The sequence below is a fragment of the Protomyctophum parallelum genome, assembly GCF_964188405.1.
Source record: "Protomyctophum parallelum genome assembly, chromosome: 12".
Taxonomy (NCBI): domain Eukaryota; kingdom Metazoa; phylum Chordata; class Actinopteri; order Myctophiformes; family Myctophidae; genus Protomyctophum; species Protomyctophum parallelum.
The window spans coordinates 45,054,664-45,073,668 of record NC_139712.1 but is presented as its reverse complement, the minus strand read 5'-3'; the positions used below and the strand labels follow the sequence as shown (position 1 = coordinate 45,073,668).

General features: G+C 42.2%; 1 protein-coding gene across 2 annotated transcripts in view; it reads left to right on the top strand.

The window, feature by feature from the left end:
• The first annotated feature begins 6,082 nt into the window (after nucleotides 1-6,082).
• The window catches only part of LOC310868229 (uncharacterized protein), a 191,763-nt gene continuing 178,840 nt past the window's right edge, over nucleotides 6,083-19,005 (top strand). For both annotated transcript variants that reach the window (XM_083778560.1, XM_083778559.1), the window contains exons 1-2: nucleotides 6,083-6,593; nucleotides 13,828-13,857. In XM_083778560.1, coding sequence (XP_083634686.1) covers nucleotides 6,375-6,593; nucleotides 13,828-13,857 — 249 coding nt within the window. In that variant the 5' untranslated portion in view covers nucleotides 6,083-6,374. The remainder of the gene's footprint in view (nucleotides 6,594-13,827; nucleotides 13,858-19,005) is intronic.

Here is a 19,005-nt window from a genome sequence, read left to right as displayed (position 1 = left end):
ATAGTGTACATACCATAGGCTATGTGTCGTCCTTCTGACTGTTTTTTGCATCTTTGGGAAACATGGAACTTTTCCTAGGATGTTCATGTATGCCCTAACTAATGTTTCATCTATGATTTGACCCCTGTAGTAGACCCTGCCATTGCCTGCCCTCAACTTTAACCATGGATGCCTTTATTGATCTCTGCCATACATTTGGGTAGGTTAAACGCTATAAAGAATATCTTGAAATAATTGCGTTAATCCGTAGAACTCAAAATGAACCACGTGAACACAGGGGTTGACACTAAGGTCTCAGAGGCACTTGCCCCTCGGGCAATTTTCAGGTCATGTTCTACTTGCCCAAAGGTCATGCCCAAAAAGTACATTGTCCATTATAAAATGATAGGTACAATTGTAATTACTGTTCAATTTAATACTTAAAAAATCACAACTCAATTTGTATGCCAAATACCTAGATGGCTATGAATGTGACTATGGGTTCACATTTGTTTTATATTTTTTTATTGAAAAAGCACATTGTAGTCAAACAACCTGAAAGCAAACTCCACCTGCTCGAAAGATTTATTTACCTGCCAGGGCAGGTGGGCAACCCGCAGTGTCAACGCCTGTAACACTAGCATCTCTGTTTCGAGGGGCAAACATTGGGTGAAAATAGCAGATCTGAGTTTGAAGACCGGCTGTTTTCGCCAAGAGATTTGGTGGACAGGGGGAAAAGGATGACTGTCAGCAGACGGTCAAGGATAGATCCCTGCAGGATTCTGGTCAACAGTATATATGGTTTAAGGAGTTAACATGTGTAACACAACACAGTGTGAATGTGGATAGAATCGTATCATGCTGTCTCAGATTACCTGTGTGGATTGCATCGTCTCATGCTGTATTTGTAATGTAATCAGATTACCTGTGTGGATTGCATCGGTGCTTCATGCTGCCAGCCGTCTGAGGACTGACCACGCCCGACGCAAGAAAGCCTACAGAATCATCCAGCGGAAGCTGGTCAGTAACCCCCAATAAAATATACAGCTTTTCCATGTTGTGTTGTTGGTGAGAGAGAAATAGGGATGAATGTGAGACACTGATGATGGTGATGTGCTTTATTGATTGACTGGCTAAAGGCTCATACATAGTCTGGATTTTCGGTGGTTAGGTGACCACCGAACTACAACATGACGTCACGAGCCGCGGTGAAGAGCAAACCACCGCCACCGCTCCAGCCTTCTCTCGGTTTTTACTCACCACCGCTCAACGTTATTTCAGCTCCGGTGGTCAGCTCACCAACGGAGCGGTGGTCACCTCACCACCGAAAATCCAGACTATGAATAGGCCTCAAGGGACCCTAAGTGTCCCTAAACCCCATGGGGTCTACAGTCCCCTCTACAACCTTAAAATTGCAGATCTTCATCTTTATTTATTTTTTAAGTAAAGCCTTAAAGTGGTTTTCATTGTGTTATGCTGTGTAGGTGCTTCGCGGCGTTGGTTTCACGGAGGTGCACGCTGGCCAGCCCACGTACGTTTACCCTGCGGAGTTGAAGGAGTTGATCCGCTCTGCATTCCCAGATAATCTGTGTGACTACGCTGATCCCTGTCATTTACAGGTGAGCATGGGCTCACAAAACATCAAGGTTGATGAGGTACAGACAGACAGACATTGAATACATTATTAACAGTTTGCAGGAAAATAAATCACAGGTAAGCTCAGGGCTTACAAAACAAGACTGAAAATGTTTTTTTGCATATCTGCACTGATCTCATGAAATGACCCCTATGGATGGTGCCGTGTCATTAGTCAGAAGGTTCATTGTTCCGAAATTACTATCCCTATCTCTAACCCTAACCTAAACCTAACCGCAAGCACGGGAGCAAACCTAAACCTAACCGCAAGCACGGGAGCAGTGCATGTTCGGACTAACGGGACTTCGGATCTATGGGCAGTTTCCAAGATCCTCAGGACTGAAATCCGTCCCCAGGACTGAGAACTTAAGCCCTGTAAGCTAAGTACAGTTCAATACCAGGTTTGCTAAGAGTATTTAAACCCAAGAAAGCCAATGGCTTGTTTCCATTAAAGTCCTTCATACTCAATTCATCAAAAGCAGTCACATCAAAGAAAGAACAAATCGTAGTATGTTGCCACACATGTTGGTAGTGGTATTACCGTATATACAGCATTGCGGAGCTAATTATGACGATGAAGTGGACAGTCTTAAGTAGTCACGTTATAATGGTTTTAACTGACTTTTTATTAGGGGGCTAGGTAGACATTATTATGATCTACCAGAGAAATGTCTCCCTTTTTATAGTGAGCTCATCCTCTTCTGTTTAAAATTAAGTGAAGTGACAATTTATTGACTTTTAAGACATTTTTAATACCTAAAAAAGAAAGAAGATTACTGGTAACATACATTGTCCAAATTGTCAAATAATATAAGAAAGAGGCAAACATTTTGAAAATGGACGACCTACAACCTACACACGTTGTGAGCTTGTAGTTCTGCCATTTTCCCAACATTTATCTGTGGAACCGAGTCGAACAAAATGTAATGCCTCAACTCCTACAATTCCAAGTGCTTATCAGGGTGATGTGTGTGTGGGGTCCCCAGTTCAAATATGATTATTTTTGGGGGGGTCGCAGCCTGAAAAGCTTGCAAGTTGAGAACTAGTTCAGAGCTTTTTATTTCCCCATAGTTCTGTATGTGTTACTTTTATTGCCTGTTCATATCAGTCATCTTGTTGCTGTATCTTCGTTTCCAGGTGGTGTATGTTACCATGGAGGACCTGCATGGAGTTATTTAGACCCCACACACACTTAGAGTGCACACACACTTCCCCATTTTGTGTATGCATGCCAAACAGTGTAATTGAAAAGGTCCTAAAAGTCCTTGGGACTGCCCCTGGAGGTCCCTACCCACAGGTTGAGAACCACTGTCCTAACACCTCTGAATGATATCTACTTTACTGATAGCGCGCAACCTTCGCCGATAACATGACGTAAGCTAAAGTCGTAAAGTCTGTTTTCCTCCTCCATAGTTTTCTTCCGTTTCCAACCACGGTTCTCACGGGCTGCACAAAATATCTTCACACAATCACCAATATAATTGTCTACAAGCTCACAGCAACACGTGGTGTTGTGCTCTCTCGCCCCATGCAAGGGTTTAAGTTTCCCAAACATAAAGTAGTATGTTACCACTACTGTAGTAACCTACTGTACATGAGCAGTTTTCAGTAAATCTACAGTGAGTGTTTTATTTTCCCCCGGTGTGCGGGAGGTCAGTTTCAGTTGTAAATAAAATGTTAATAATTTCAGTCCTTTGTCTTTGTATTAGTAACGACCAATGTCATTTAAGATGATGAAAACCTTCCATAAAATTAATGATTGTTTTGGGCATGTAATTATAGGTGAAAATGAATAAGCTAATAATCATAATAATCATAACCAGTAAGACGCCTTAGGGCGAGGTTGCGTCCACGCATCCGCCACGTTTACGGCAGACTGCTGGGCGAGCGGTGGTGCTTTGGCATAGGGGGTCAGATCGACATGGAATTATTTCTGTACTGGCCATATAAGGAGCATGTCTTTGTTTTGGATTTTTTACAAATAGACAGAAAAAACAAACACAAAGAACAATATATGGACATTATGTTTGAGCACAAAAACATAATATGAGGATAGCCAAGATAAACAAAGACAAATAAAAAATAAATTAAAATGTAAAATTCATTTACACGACCAAACACACAGCATCATCAACCGTATCACATGTATACTAAAACGGTAAACAATCAAAAGGGCATTGCCTGACCATGGATCACATCAAGGGCCTGCAACATGACTGAGGCACACATTCATAAGGAGCATGTCTTGAGTGTACAGGGTTTGATGAGGTCAGATCAACATATGGAATGTCAGAACAGATCAGCTCCATACAGTATATGGAGACCCCTTACCCTAATGGAAACAAATTCGATGGATTATGAAATCCTTTTAGCAGACCTTGTATTGAACTGTAGGCTACGTTCCTGTGCTTTTTTCTGCAAACTGTTTATAAAGTAGGCTAATCAATCTATGGAGGTATATGCACCTAAACGCTGGGCTCTCAACAGTCACGCGATTAATTTAGAGCCAAATCAAAAGCAGTTGAGTTGCTTATAAGTTGTAAAAAATAAGTGCAGACAAATTGATTTGGCGTGATTCATAAAATATCAGACAGAAAGACGTCGAGACATTGGCGTTCTAAATGAACACCATTAACAACAGTTGTACAATACAACTAATGAAAAGCTCTGTAGACATTAGTAGTTTTTATTTTCTAACGTTACTAGTCTGGGGAAAGTGAACCAGCCTTGCATCATCCTCATCCCCCGCCGGCTGTGGTGGAGCTGCGGGGAGTGCAGGCTTTCCGCATGGCTCTCAAACGCGATTTGCCTTTAGATTATTCTCCTGAGTTGTGGACTCGTGTAGGCGTATTGATTTTGAGTTGTTTCATCAATGTGGACGTGCAACTGGTACAAGTTGCAACAACCTTTGCAGGGAACTATAGCATAACATTTATTCCACTTTGCGTGCTCAGCCTCAGAGTCATTTCCCTCTCTGTTAACCACACTTTGGAGATCTCTTCGACATCACTCGCTCTGCGGCGGTGAGCGGTCGCTGAATGCACAGAACAGTGGGCGTATCCTCCCCGACCCCACACACTCCTTTAGGTGGGGTGACGTCACCTCAGGCTCTGCTTGCATGCATGCACAGACACAGCGGAGCTAAATGACGACTGATGAGAACCGTTTGGGGAACCGTTAATAAAACACTACACACACACACACGTGCGACTACACACGTGCAATACCGCACGCAGCGCACGCAGCATGGCACGCGAATTGTACACACACGCGCGGACATTTCTGGCCATTGTTGGTTTCACGCATGCGCACACGACTCGTGCTCACGGATACATACATACATTCAGGTACACGGACATTGCTGGATGTAGGAGTGGTTGCACCACTCAAAAACTGTTCAAGTTAAAGTTCAGGAAACCCCCAGTTCTCATCAGTTGCAGTGTGTAGTAGTAATGTATTAAGACCACTAGGTGGAAGCAGAGCATATGAAATAAAGAACATCGAGCTATCGTGGCTTTATTCTTTTGCCAAATAATTATTTGGCAAAGGCTCTTATCTTCAAATCACCAAATTAGATGGTAGACTTCATTTTGGGCATAATTATTTGCACTAGGCTATAGGGTGGTAAATTACAGTAAAATAACTACAAATGCAAATTTGAACAAAATGATAACTTTTCAATCACAAGGTACCGGTAGCCTATTATTATATGCTCCACACACTTTACACTGCACCACACAATGGTATAATTCCCATGGCCCTAGCCTAGGCCGGGGGTCAGACAGGTGCATTGTTGTTGTTGTTGATTAGCAATTAAGATCACATGTGTGTCGCGTTTTATTTTTCAAGCAAGTGGCAGTCGTTTTTGGAGTTGTTTTAGTTTACTCGTGCTTTAGTTGGTAAAATGAAAAGGAAGCAGACAGACCTCCCTGAATGCGGGTTTTTTTACGTCTGTTTTTTTTAGTAAACAGACTAGAGCAGCCCCGCAGCAGACAGACATGAAGAGCAAAGGTCAGTAAAGACACTCGAGTCAATTCATATTTTTAGGAAAATGAAAGCAAAAGTTTAGGGAAATAGGCAATAAATAGATAATAAATAACGCGCGTTTCCAATTCCGGACTTTTACTTGTAACGGAGTAGCTCTACATTGCAGTATTGAGATACGTTTACTCAAGTAAAAACTGAGTACTTTTTCCACCACTGAGTTTTACTTTGAAAAATGAATTACAGCAGGAAGCTGGAAGCGAGAGAGATAACTAGCTTGACTACTTCTACTGACTTGACATGTTAATTACAGTCTGGTGGCGCGCGCGCACACGCACGCACACACACACACACACACACACACACACACACGGACACACACCGCAGCAGCAGCAGCACATAGCCGACTGTCCAGCGGGCAACAACAGTGCGCTACTTGCAAACATATACATGCATCATTCATCCCGGCGTGGCACGGGAGGAGCGCACACATAACTACATTGGATGATTGGAGAAGTAATAGGCTGCGTCGGAGAATATATTGTCTATCACTTTCAGAATAGACCCATGCTGAAAGCCCAGGAACGCACTTACTTAACTTTTAAAGTATGACAGACAGTGTAGCCTAGTAGTGTGTGTGTGTGTGTGAGTCAGAACGAAGTGCCATGATGCGAGGCGATACAACGCGCCTGGACTCTGGAATAAGGATTTTGAGAAGTTGTAGATAAAGTTATTTCCCTCCCTGCATCATAAGGGCCGGGGGAACAGACTGAGACATGGATGATGGCAGTGACATTGCGCCGGGCAGTGGACATCATCATCATCGGACCTCGCCGTCCGAGGAGAGCCGTGGTGGACCGGCGGACCATCACAGCAGCACGGAGGGACGCTCGGAGCTCCTCATGTATCTGACCTGCTTACCGGAGCGCTACAGGACCGCTAAGTTCACCCTGGCGGCCTATGTGCTCTGCTGGGCTCTGCTCAAGTGGTACCAGGTAAGGATTGATTGATTGATTGACTGCGTTATACAACAGTTTGCAGAAAAATACACAGTACAGTTCAATACCAGTGGTGGAAAAGGTATAGGCCTACTCACGTTTTCTTTTTCTTTTTTTTACTTAAAAGTATCAAAACTGCAATAGGCCTCTTGCTGTTACAAGTGAAAGTATGGAATTCAAAATGTACTTGAGTTTTAGTACAAAAGTATTGTCACGAAGAAGATGTAGGCCTATTTAAAGTACCAAAAGTAAAAGTATAGCCTACTCATTATGCAGAATGCCCCATTTGAGATCTGATAAGGAAATACATGCATATGGTTTCATCTCGGAGGTATAGGCCTACAGAACTGCAATAAGGGTCCATTTGGTTCCTTAACTATCACTCATTTAGCTGGGCAGTGGAGTGGACCCCAGGGAATCCTCAGCGTGGTTGAGTTGAGTCCACAGAACTATTTCAAATGAAGTGCAAATGTAACCCTTTTTTTGTTCTACGAATGCAGGTGTTTGTCTCTCTGACGATGTAACACCTGACGCACACCAGTAGTTCTCAAACATGTCAAGGACCCCCACATGGATATACTGTATATAGTCTACGCACTGTACAGTATATGTCAGCATGTATAGGCTATGGACCCCATCTCCATTTGAAAGGATTTTGTGCCAGCTAGGTACGCTCACAAGAGAAAATTGTTGTCAGAATTAGAAAGAAAGAAAAGACTCGAGGCTGACCAAAGCTTTGATGCTCACTAAATCACTATTCCTACTGTTGTTGCAGTTACACTGACTATACCAGTGGTTTTCGACCCTATTCATATCAAGATCCATTATTGATTTGGCATTTGAGTCAGCCACGCATTACCATTTGATGAGATTTTGCCTCTCAGACGCAGAATGTTTTGTTGTCGTTGGATAATATTTTGTAATTTTGCACAATTCCATGCTGTATTGATGTTGGTAGCCTACTATAGGAGAGATAACACGCAAACGTCGATCAAAGTAACAATTCTTCTACATTCTCTATGTAGATTTCTTGTAAATTAAGTAATGCAGATGTCTAAAAAAATCTTTAACTGAAACCAAATGGACCCACACGGGTATATTTCATTTAATTTTACGCTCTCAAGAGTTAAAGATCTATAAGGGTCCATTTGGTTAACAACTCCATCATTTAACTGGGGGCCACCTGGAACCCCCTCAAGGACCACTGGTGGTCCCAGGACCAACCACTGGACTAGACAAAACGTGAAAACGTACAATACTGTAACTAAAAAAACAAGGATGGATAATGGTAGAATAAAGATTCCATCTTCTTGCAGGAATAAATAATCAAACTTGTTTGAGCAATTTCCTCTGCAGTTGGATCTGTATAGGGTTTTTGATTGATTGATTGATTGATTGATTGATTGATTGATTGATTACGTGCGTGTTGTTGTCTCCTCGTTGGTCTGTTCAGGTCACATCGCACATGCACCCTCCATCATGCTGCACCAGTTAGCACTGATGGAAGAAGTACTCACTTACATTTTATACTTCTGACCTGAGATCAGATTCATACGAGGTTTCCGCCGGACACACACTGGTCCTGATGAACCCATTCTGACCTGAGATCAGATTCTAAAAATGTCAGTCGCTCTTCGATTTAAAAGAAATAGCAGACCTACAAGCTCGTATCGCGCCACTCGGTGGCGCGATATGAGCTTGTAGATCTGCTATTTTTAAATAGCTAAAGCATAACATGATGCTGACACCAAAATGGGTGCCCGGTCAGAATGGGTTAAGTAGTAATAGTATCAATATCCTATTGTAGAAATGGTCTGTTATAAAGTTTTGTATTCAAAATTTACAAAATGTACTATTCAAAAGTACAAGTACTTGCAGAAGGTCCCATTTCACAAGTTTTCAAATGCATAAAATTAATAAAAAATCCTTTACAACTAGCAGATCTACAGACGTGTTGTGACTTGTCACCTTGTAAGATCAGCTATTTTCAAATTGCCAAAGTATATAGGGCTGAAATGGTTAATGTATGTTTTGTAATAATAATCCAAATCTACAAAGCAACTAAAGTTTTCAAATAATTATAGTGGCGTAAAAGTGCAATATTTGCCTCTGAGATGTAGTGGAGTAGAAGTAAAAGTTTTGGAAATTGGAACTACTCCATTAAAGTAGAAAACAATACCTCAAAATTGTACTTAAGTAGAGTACTTGAGTAAATGTACAGGTTACTAATCCACTACTGGCAGTTAAGAATGACCAAATTGGGTCAGGAATTTGGGCAAAAACACTCTCGTGTGTGGCCAGGTGTAGCAGGAAACCTCGACCGTATTCCAGATGTCACGGCGCGGTTGGCGCGCCAAGAATTACATAATAGAATTATGCTCCTGTACCGTACGTACGTCCACAATATGAATAATGAATGGCTCACACCAGTTACACCCAAAATAATCCACTGTCATGCTTGAAAGAGAAGGAGAAATGAGCGGTGTTGAGCTATTTCACGTAATGCAAATCTTTCTAAGAATCTGGTGCAGGCGGGGGTCATCTTCATCGCTTTTCAGGTCAAGGACCCACTTAGCTGAGAGAAAGAGATGAAGCAAGGACCCCCCCCATTACGTGTTATTTGAAATGGTGTTGCGTACTAATCCTTTTCATCAATTTCATAGACAGATAGATTCATCTGTCATCCATTTTAGATTTTAACCACTACAATAATATTTTATACTTTGGCTACTCACAAATAGCAGATATGCATGCTCATATATACATATCACGTGACTTTGTGCCATGCTATGAGCCTGTAGATCTGCTTTTGTTTTTTAATTTCTTTGTCATGGGAATTTGTAATATCAGCCTCAGGTCCTAAACGGACAATAAGTAGTAAACTTGACCTTGAATTTGACCTCTTTGCTGAAAATAGCCGATCTGTGTTGTGACTTTTGAGCTTGTATCTGCTATTTGGATCTGCTATTTTTGGCTAATGTTCCCCTCAGAATAGGGGTGGTTAATGGTTAAATAAGGTGCCTATTACACAAAGATTAGTTACCCCTAGGGGTCCCAGACCCCCTGTTGAAGACCCCCATGGTGCACAAGTTTGCATTGCACGTCACGCCGAGCCACTGATGCCACGATAGTGGAATGAAAGGGTTGCCAATGCCATGACTCGCTGCACATCGACTTGACACAGCCATTAACAGGCCTAATAAGAACAGGGCGTGTCAGGAAAAGGGCGTAAGGGGTGTAGCACACGTCCCAGGGGTGTAAAACTAGCCTTGGCGTTGGCACCGGTTACTCCCACCAACTGCCGGGGCAAGAAACGTCTTGTCTTGAGACTGCCTGCAAGCCTGCCTTCTCCCCCACTGTACTCGCTGGATTAGGAAATGTTATAACACCAGACCCAGGCAGTCAAAACCTCAGGATTGTAGCACTTGTCACACTCAATTTGCTGGTGCAGGCTGTGTTGTATATTTGTCTTTGTCTCAAAAATGGCTAGCAATCTCTTACCCATTAAGATTCAGTTTTAGATAAAAAGCATTATTTGATACTTTTATTTTTTTAATAATCTTGAGTTTTTAAAGAAAACACGGTTGCTTCTGGTGGTCCAAGGAATAATAATAATAATTAAAATAACTTGAATTTATATAGCACCTTTCAAGAAACCCAAGGACACTTTACAATAAAGAAAAAACTAAACTAAAACTAATTTCCAACAGCTTGAGTAAACAAATGTCTCTTCAGTGCAGACTTGAAAGAGTCCAATGTAGGCGTCTGGCGAATCTCCATGGGGAGAGAGAGTTCCAAAGGACAGGGGCTGCTGACAGAAGGCTCTGTCACAGAGGGTCTGCTTCTTTCCGTGACGGATGCTGAGGAGCCCTGTGTCCGAAGACCTCAGGTTCCGCTCAGGGGTGTAGTCCTTGACGAGGCCTGTCAGATACTGTGGAGAGATTTGTCGGAGTTTGTGTGATGCGGAACGTAACCGGAGCCTATATTTACATATTTTGAGATGGGGGGTTGGCAGCCAAATACATACGATTTTGGGGGTCTTGCCATGAAAAACATTTGAACAGCCAATATAGAAACACGTTTTTCAGAAAACTGTTTTTAGAAGAGTTTAATTTTCGGCCTCAGGTTCAATTAAGTAATTTTCACGCAGAGGTTATCACCAGTGCTCACAGAAAGGTCCTTCAGGTATTTTCTATTAATTTAATTAGGCATGGGCAGCATAATTCCTCAGCATGAAGTTTAGATATCTCATCCGAAAATAGCCTAAATGCCAGCAAGTGCAATATCCAGTTACCCACGATGCATTGCACAAACAGCCAGAGCTGAAGGGCGCTGTCCTCCTAAGTTAGAAAATAGCACTGGCAGCCAAATCCAGCCGGAATCAAATCTGAGCCACGTCCAGATTGGAATCTGATTTGATTAAATGAGTCATGTGACATGTTAGACTCATTTAAACCAATCATGACTCTGATGAAGACCGCAAGGTCGAAACGTTAATCGTTTTTGTATACTTATAAATACCTAATACCTAATAAAAGGCTCTAAATGTCCGTGCTGCAGAGTGCTCCAGTCTCTTCTCCTTATGCAACTCATGTCCACCTGTGAAGCAACCGTTTCAGGCTTGAGGCGCGACTTAGTGGCGTCAACTCCGGGGGTGCACAGGAGCAGAAGAACCCACTGGCAAAATAATAACACAACACAACAGCTCTTTTAAGAGCTAATAGCAGCCAGCCGCAGCGCAAATATGCGTGGCTGCACACACTGCCGTTATAGGAACCTTCCGCCACTAGACTCCCTTTGTTACTCATTTAAACCAATCAGATTTCAATCTCGATGTGACACAGATCTGCTTCAGGCTAGATTTGTCTCCCAGTGTAAATGGAGCCAAATAGTTGTGATTTTAGTTATGCTAGAGGTGGTTAAGTCAGAGTCACCCTGGCTGGGAGATATGCGAGGCCCTGTGTGATGCCAGCAGTGCGAAGGCTTCCTATACCTACATGCGCAGCAAAGACACATGTCTTTTTTCCCCCCCTCAGGCCTCATGATATGTTTGTTACAAATCATGCAACATCCACTGTTGTGACTTGGCATATCCTAACACGGCACTGCTAATGGACAATAGAATCTTTGAACGTCAAAGAATATTTACAGGACCACAATGGAAACAAGCCCTCTTACGGCTTCTTGTGTTATCCTTTTAGCATTACTGTATAATTGTATACCATTTGCAAACTGTTAATACAATATTAAATTAATCATCCTACTATAAATGCGCCACGTCTCTGCGTGCGTGCGTGCGTGCATGCGTGTGTGTACGGTTGTAATGCACATAACTCGAGAACCGTTTGCCCCACTGACTTGCCCAGTGGGCCTACCCAGCCTAAATCCCCTCACTTGTGCAATTCCCAGCCTCTGCCTCAGCCAATTGATTGCCATGGCAACCCCTAGCCTACTTAACCAGTCCACTTTTCACATTCTGTCAGTTTTCTGATTTCACCCTCAGTTTGCCCTCTTCAGACACGGGCAGATACAGTAGATCTCCATCTCCATGTGGGACACAGACAGACAGTTAAAACGGGTGCTATGACAGTTGACAACGGGTATTATTATTATTATTAGGTTCCCAAGTTGCATCGTTCTCAAGTAGGCCAGTAGCCGACCGGCACGTACAGGTCTAGTTGAATTAATCAATCGATAATATTAATGTGTGCACATACTGAGACAACAAAAGAGTTATGATCTAACATTTAACCACACTACGGAGTGGACTCCAGCTGACTTAAATGGACTTGTTCTGCGAAACAACCATCTTGCTCCGATTGGGAAATTGCTTTTGTTGAGTGGGTTGAACCCCTTTGAACATTTATTATCATTTTATTATATGCAAGGCCGTTCGTAGATCAGTTTTGACAACTCTAATTCTAAACTCTATTTCTACAAATAGAGTTTATTAGAGATAGTTTTCCACTCGTACTTTTTCAACAAATGTTCTCAGTGTACATTTTGCCTTTGATGTGGTGCAGTAGCTGGATAAACTGACTGGTGAAAGGCCTGTTTCTCTTTGAAGGCGGGTACAGTAGCTAGGCTACTGTGAAGCTAATTGGTTGACTTATACAGTTATAAAGTAACTAAGTATAGTGGCAAAAACATACCTTTGTGTGGTAAGGGGGCAAGGTAAAACCCTGCTATTAAATAGTGTTGATTTTGACAGCACATTTTGATTTAGTTTTAGTCATAGTCTTTTGAGTAAAACTTTATTTAGTCATCTGAAATGTTTTAGTGTTATTCAATTTTTAGTCGACTAAATGTACAGTTGATATTTTTCGACTAAAATGTATTTTGGCAAGCATCGATGGCGTCGTGTGCTGAAAATAGCCGAAAATAGCTTGTAGATCTTCTATTTTCACGAAATTGTCAATATATGCTTGCTCGTTTCACTCCCAAACTCTGGCAACACTGGACCAAACCCCACACTACTAACAACGCCTGTCGTTTGATTGGTCTGCCTGCTGGTCAGGTGATGCAAGCTTCACAAGTTTGGCTTTTGACCTGTGGTCTTTTATTAGCATCATGTCAGGAAGCAAGAAGGCCACATTGACTCTACTAACTAACTCCCTCCCTCTATCTCTCTCCCTTTCTCCTCTCTCCTTTGACCTCCCCCTATTGTGCCACAGATGTTAAAAGGCTTGGCAGGGCAGCAGATGCCACGCGGTCAGGACTTTGTTGTCCATCACTGGCCCTCTCTGACGTGTCCACGAAAACTCACCTACAGTCAGGTTCCACAAGCATTCCAGCTATTCACTGTAGAACGACTATCGTTCGTTTTTTAAGCGCGTCGTCGGGGGCCACTTAGCGCCGTTCTCGTTTTGGTCAGCTCACCGCCCGTGTTGCGTTGTTTTCTCTCAGCATCAAAGCACCGAACACAAGTGCGCCACATGCCTATACAGTTACCATTTCTCGAAGTGTGTGATGTAATGGTTTAAGTGCAGTGTGGAGGGTTAACTAATAAACGTGTTTTATGAGCCCACACTACGCCGTCTGCTCCTGGTGAAATGGGAGCAGGGCTGGAGCTCATTAAAACCATATCACCATGTCTTTTCTCTAAAGCAGCTGTGACACCGGCAGTATTGAAAGTGTTTAAATGTTTAGCATCACGGTCTCAGAACAGGAAGTGCTTGCTAGCCGCCATGAAGGCGTTTGTTATTAATTCATTTTGTCTTCCTCTTCACAGAGACTCCGGTGTCAAGCTCAACCTGTACAGGTAAGCACTATGCAGACAGGAGCACACCTCAATTCATTGTCTTTATACTGGTTCAAGGGCAAAGTAACAATAGTAGTTATAGGAACAAAACAACTTAGTGGATATAGTAACAACTGGTTAGTGACTATACTATCAGTGGTTATCTGTGGTTATGGAAACAATGTGTGTCAGTGCTTATAGCAGGGGTGGGCAACTTTGACGATGGAGAGGGCCATTATATTTCCATACTCACTCCAGAGGGGCCACATTGCATGCATGTCGTAGCATAAATCACCGATATGCGGCGCGTTTTAAACTTGTAGATCAGCTATTTTTTTGCTATATTTGAATTGAAATCCTGAATAACTTTTTGCCATTTTTAATTGGGATCCTGAAAAGTCATTTTAACTAAATACAAATATATTTGACATAAAAAAGACAATAACTCAGCAAGCTACTATACCGGTAATTTAGACTAAGTAATTAAAGCGGGTCATGTTTGGAATTGCTATTTGTGTGCATTTGATGTATTACCGATTGTGTTTACATTACCTTGCTTACTGTAAGTCGATCTGGATCTGGAATTGCCATTGGTTGTAGTGACAAAGTTACAGTCAGTGCTTATAGTAACAAAGTGAATGTCCAGATGACTTCCTGTCTAGGGCCAACTGTGGCTATGGTTGTACCCTGCTTAAAATAATCTCAGTCTGTCTGTTTTCTGAGTGGGCTGAGGAGGATACAAAGTTCTGAATTCATGACCACCTGCGACCACCTGTGGGTTCTATCTTCTTTACTTAAAAAAAAGTGAATTCCTGTAGTAGATCCATCCTTCTGTAGTACACAGACACCTCTAGGGGAATAGTTGTACAGGCATCCTCAAATTCTTGACTACGTTACATAAAGAAATCTCTTTGTTGAGATCTCAAATGAAAGGTTATATTGCCCATAACACTTGGCATCCATTTCTAATGATCCAGCTATAGCATCTACATGGTGTCTTGTGGCAAAGAAACGTAAGACCACTTAATGGAACGAGCGAAGATAATATGTGTGAGAGTTGTCATATTTAGATCTAATTGTAGCGGGTTGGAGCTTGTTCGATGCCTCAGGCCGTGAAAAGGGCCTGCTTGAATGAAAATACTTATCTCTGGATTGCATGCATAGTTCACCTCCACATCTACACGAGAAGCTGCATATTGTACTGGAAGCAAAGTGCCTCCACTGGTGACTGTAGTCGTAGTAGAGAGTGATCATTTATCGCAGTCAAAGGAGAACCTTGTTCTTCTCATGCTGAAATGGATTGTCTAACTCTAAGCCAAGGCGGACACATCTCTCCAACTTTATGGATTCCTTTATTTTTGGTTTCCTACATTTTTTATTTATTACTAATTCAAAAACATTACCCCCCAAAAAAATTTTATTCTTCTCATTCTTCTTCTGAAATTGATTGTCTAAGCTCTTGTGTCTAAGCTCTTGTGTCTAAACTGTGTGTGTGTGTGTGTGTGTGTGTGTGTGTGTGTGTGTGTGTGTGTGTGTGTGTGTGTGTGTGTGTGTGTGATTATTATCGAGTGTCAAATTATCTAATGTAATCCTGGGCTCTAGTCTACACTCTCTCCGCCAACCTGGGGAGAGCAACGGACTGACCTCATGCTTCCTTCAAGGCATGAGCGTCCAAGCCACTTCTTTTCACCTGACAGGGGGGAGTTTCTCCAGTTGGACGTATCGGGTGGAAGGAACACGTTGTTCCAACCAGTTCCTTCTCCCTCCATCAGGCGCTGTAGGCCTACATGTATTTTGATGCAGCCATTTGAAATGTTTGTAAACAACGGCGTAAAATCCTTTTCCATCGAAACATCTAAAGGGTATGTGAATAATGAATGTCACCCAAAAATGACTTTATCAAATCAATTAGTTTCTGGATTGTTTCTTTTTAATAGCCCTTGTTTACAATTTCTACATTCTCTCGTCTCTTCACACTTAACAATGTGTGAGCCCTGAGCAGTGGAATGAGACACATAAGCATTAATAAGCACATGTTGGCAGCAGATGCTAAAAACTCATCACTCCATGCAGTGTTAAAGGATTTGGCAGCCTTTGAGACGTTATTTCACCTCTTACCTGGTTTAATGCTCTCTGGATCAATGCTAATGCACTCTTATATAGGCTCACAGCCATGGACTTTGGGCTTGTTTTTCCTGTAAAGTCGCTTGTGAATATTGGTAGTTGTGGCTTGAATGTTTTTGTTGTTGTTTGTTGGGGGGGGGGGGGGGGGGGTCGTTTTTGCTTATTTGGGCTTGCTTCCTAAATATTGTTTAAACCAGTGGTTCGCAAACATTTTCATGTCAACCCACCCCCCAAATGTATACGTATTTGTCCACGGAATATTTGGTGGGCAGGGACCCCTATACCAGATTTATGTTGTTAAAATGTTTTTTTTTTTTATTCAAATTGTTTAGCTATTTTTTCAAGAATTGTTTGAAAAGAGCATTGTGAGCTTGTAGATCGGGCTATCTTAAAATAGCTGAAGCCCGATGCATATACGTTTAAAGTGCTCATGTGGCCTATAAAAAAATGCTTGTTTTGCTTATTTCTCCCTCTGGCAAGTGGCAACCCTGCTGCAGAGAGCTACAGTGTAGTTGAAAGCACATGGCACTAACTAACAGGCTCTGTAACATTTCAAACAGTGTTGGGTGTTCATTACAGAAGCCTCTGTTAAAACAAGCTAAAGAGGGAGGAAAGTTCTTTTACCTTATGTCCCTATCAGTGGTTGAAAGTAACTCCAGTACACAAGTACTGCACTCAGTACTGTACCTTTTGTACTTTCACTCAAGTACATTTTTAATTCTGTATTATATATTGAATAATATAGTATTTCGATACTTAAAAACAAACAAACAATGTGAGTACTTTATTCCACCACTAGCTGTTTTTATTTGTAGAACTGAATTGAGATCCAGTGGAACTGGCAGCCATAAGCTTTGAAAATCCCTCAATAGTGAGTGACCCTTTCTCTCTTTGCCGTGGGGGGGGGGGGGGGGGGGGGGGGGGGGGTCGATAGTGTCGCAGCGCGAGGGGAACCAAATCAGTTCCAGCACTGCAGCGTGACCCATGGCTGAACCTAAAACTCCCTGTGCACCACCCTGTATCTGTCAGCGCTCTGCCTGTACGTCTGTGTCGAGGAGGGAGTGGAACTTATTGTGCCGAAAGCAACCAAACTCCATGCCACAGTCTGGGAGCGACAGGGCAGCTTTTTTTTGTAATCTTCCAAGCCGTCTATGTAATTTGCCAGGCGACAAAGGGGTTAAGTCTAGTTGACAAACCGCAGCAGAGTAGGCAGCCTCGATATAAAATGTGAGGGCAGACTTTACTGGTGCAGCTTGAAGTTCAGCGAACACATCTGAGGAGCTCTGCTTTGTGGTTATACTGAAGGTCAGCTCGTAGACAGACATGTCACATTTGTAAAAAATAAAAAAAGTAAGTCCTAGTTCGGAGAGGCTTAGTGTCAGCTGAGAACGCGGGAACGTATCCCTGTTACAATTCACTAGAAGACCCTAGGGCTGTCAATAGTACACATTTAAAGCTGCTATAAGCAATAATAATTATGTCAAAACTTTAATTAGTTTTTTCTTTCTTTTTGGTATTCAGACAGCCAGCAATGGGTAGAACACTCTGTGACACATCTAGGGGCCACAATCTGCATTCAAAGATGTTCCTAGAAGCTTTGTCATTGGTCGGAAAAAAAACCCGGTCGCAATGACCAACCAATCTGGAAGCAGACAGGCAAATCGACCCAGTACGCATGAACCCATGACCTCGTGGTCCAAAGGCGAGAGGTCTACCGACTGAGCTACCCAGACATGAAAATCTTGTAAAAAGATTTATAGAAAAAATTGCTTATTGGGGGCCTGAAAAAAGTGTTTTTGTAATCCATCAAATGAATTTTTCCCAATTTCCCAATATTCGTTTTCATTTACTAATCGCCTCACATGTAGTCCGTACCACTACCAACCAGTACTTTTGGGCTGGGGGAGGGTACCGTCCTTAGTGTTTTGTTTTTTTTGCTCTGTAATTCTTAGGCACCACGAAACGAATTGAACCACAGTATACATTCACATTGTTTGGCAGGCAGCATACTTTATCCCTGCACAACATGGTTGGCTTTGGATTTTTTTTATCACACATTTCTTGTTATCAAAATATGTCATTTGTTTTCATTGATCTGGCTTATTAATTCATTCATAATTACACCAAATTGAAATTGCGTTAATAATGTTTCAAGCGCGATTCATTTTGAAGAAAAACAAGGCTTTCCTCCTCCCTGGGACTTGGATTTGTTCCAGATTACAATAATCAGTGTTTTTGGCAGTAATGAATGGTTTACATGGACAAACCTTAGCCTAGCAACTCTTTGTCACTTCTCCAGAGCTCCCCACAGACTGGCCATTTTCTCTGCCTCGCTGTTGGAGCCCACTTTCTTCTCTTCCGTGGCAGCGGTTCACACAAGACTTGAGTCAGTGTGCGTTTGTGTTTGAGGGCATCTTAAAAAGACTCAAGACAAGCGAGAGCTCCCAGAACGTATACCCGCCCGGTGCTAGCTGCTAAGTGCTGGCTTGTCTACGGTCAGTGTGACAGCATGACCCCCTGTATTGGCACTGGATGTATAAGCATCAGCATATAGTCTGTGAGAGTCTGGATGTCCACACGTGGGGATCGGATGGGACTATGTTGTCCAGGGAACCAGGTCAGCTAGACCCTCCGGAAAAACGTGGGCAAAAATCCTTGATTATGCGGGCTAAAATCCTTGATTATGCGATGAAATATGCAGGTATTTATTTGATTTTAATTCTGTGAAATTGTGGGAAGTTTCAAAATATGCGGAAATGTTTTTAATGCAAAAAGTTGTGAAATTTACGGATAGGTGTGAAATATGCGCAATATACGAAAGGTTGTGAAATATGCTGGGTTTTATGTGATTTTATGCAGTGAAATATGTGGGACTGGGTCACTGGGAAGTTGCAAAATATGCGGGAAGTTTGTGTGATTGCAGCCTTTTTGAACACCCCTGCATAATCTGTGCCATTTGGCTGAATATGCTGTAAATTATGCGATCGCATAATCACATATTTCTAGAGGGTCTAGTCACCTACTTGTCTAGTCAAGTAGGTCAAC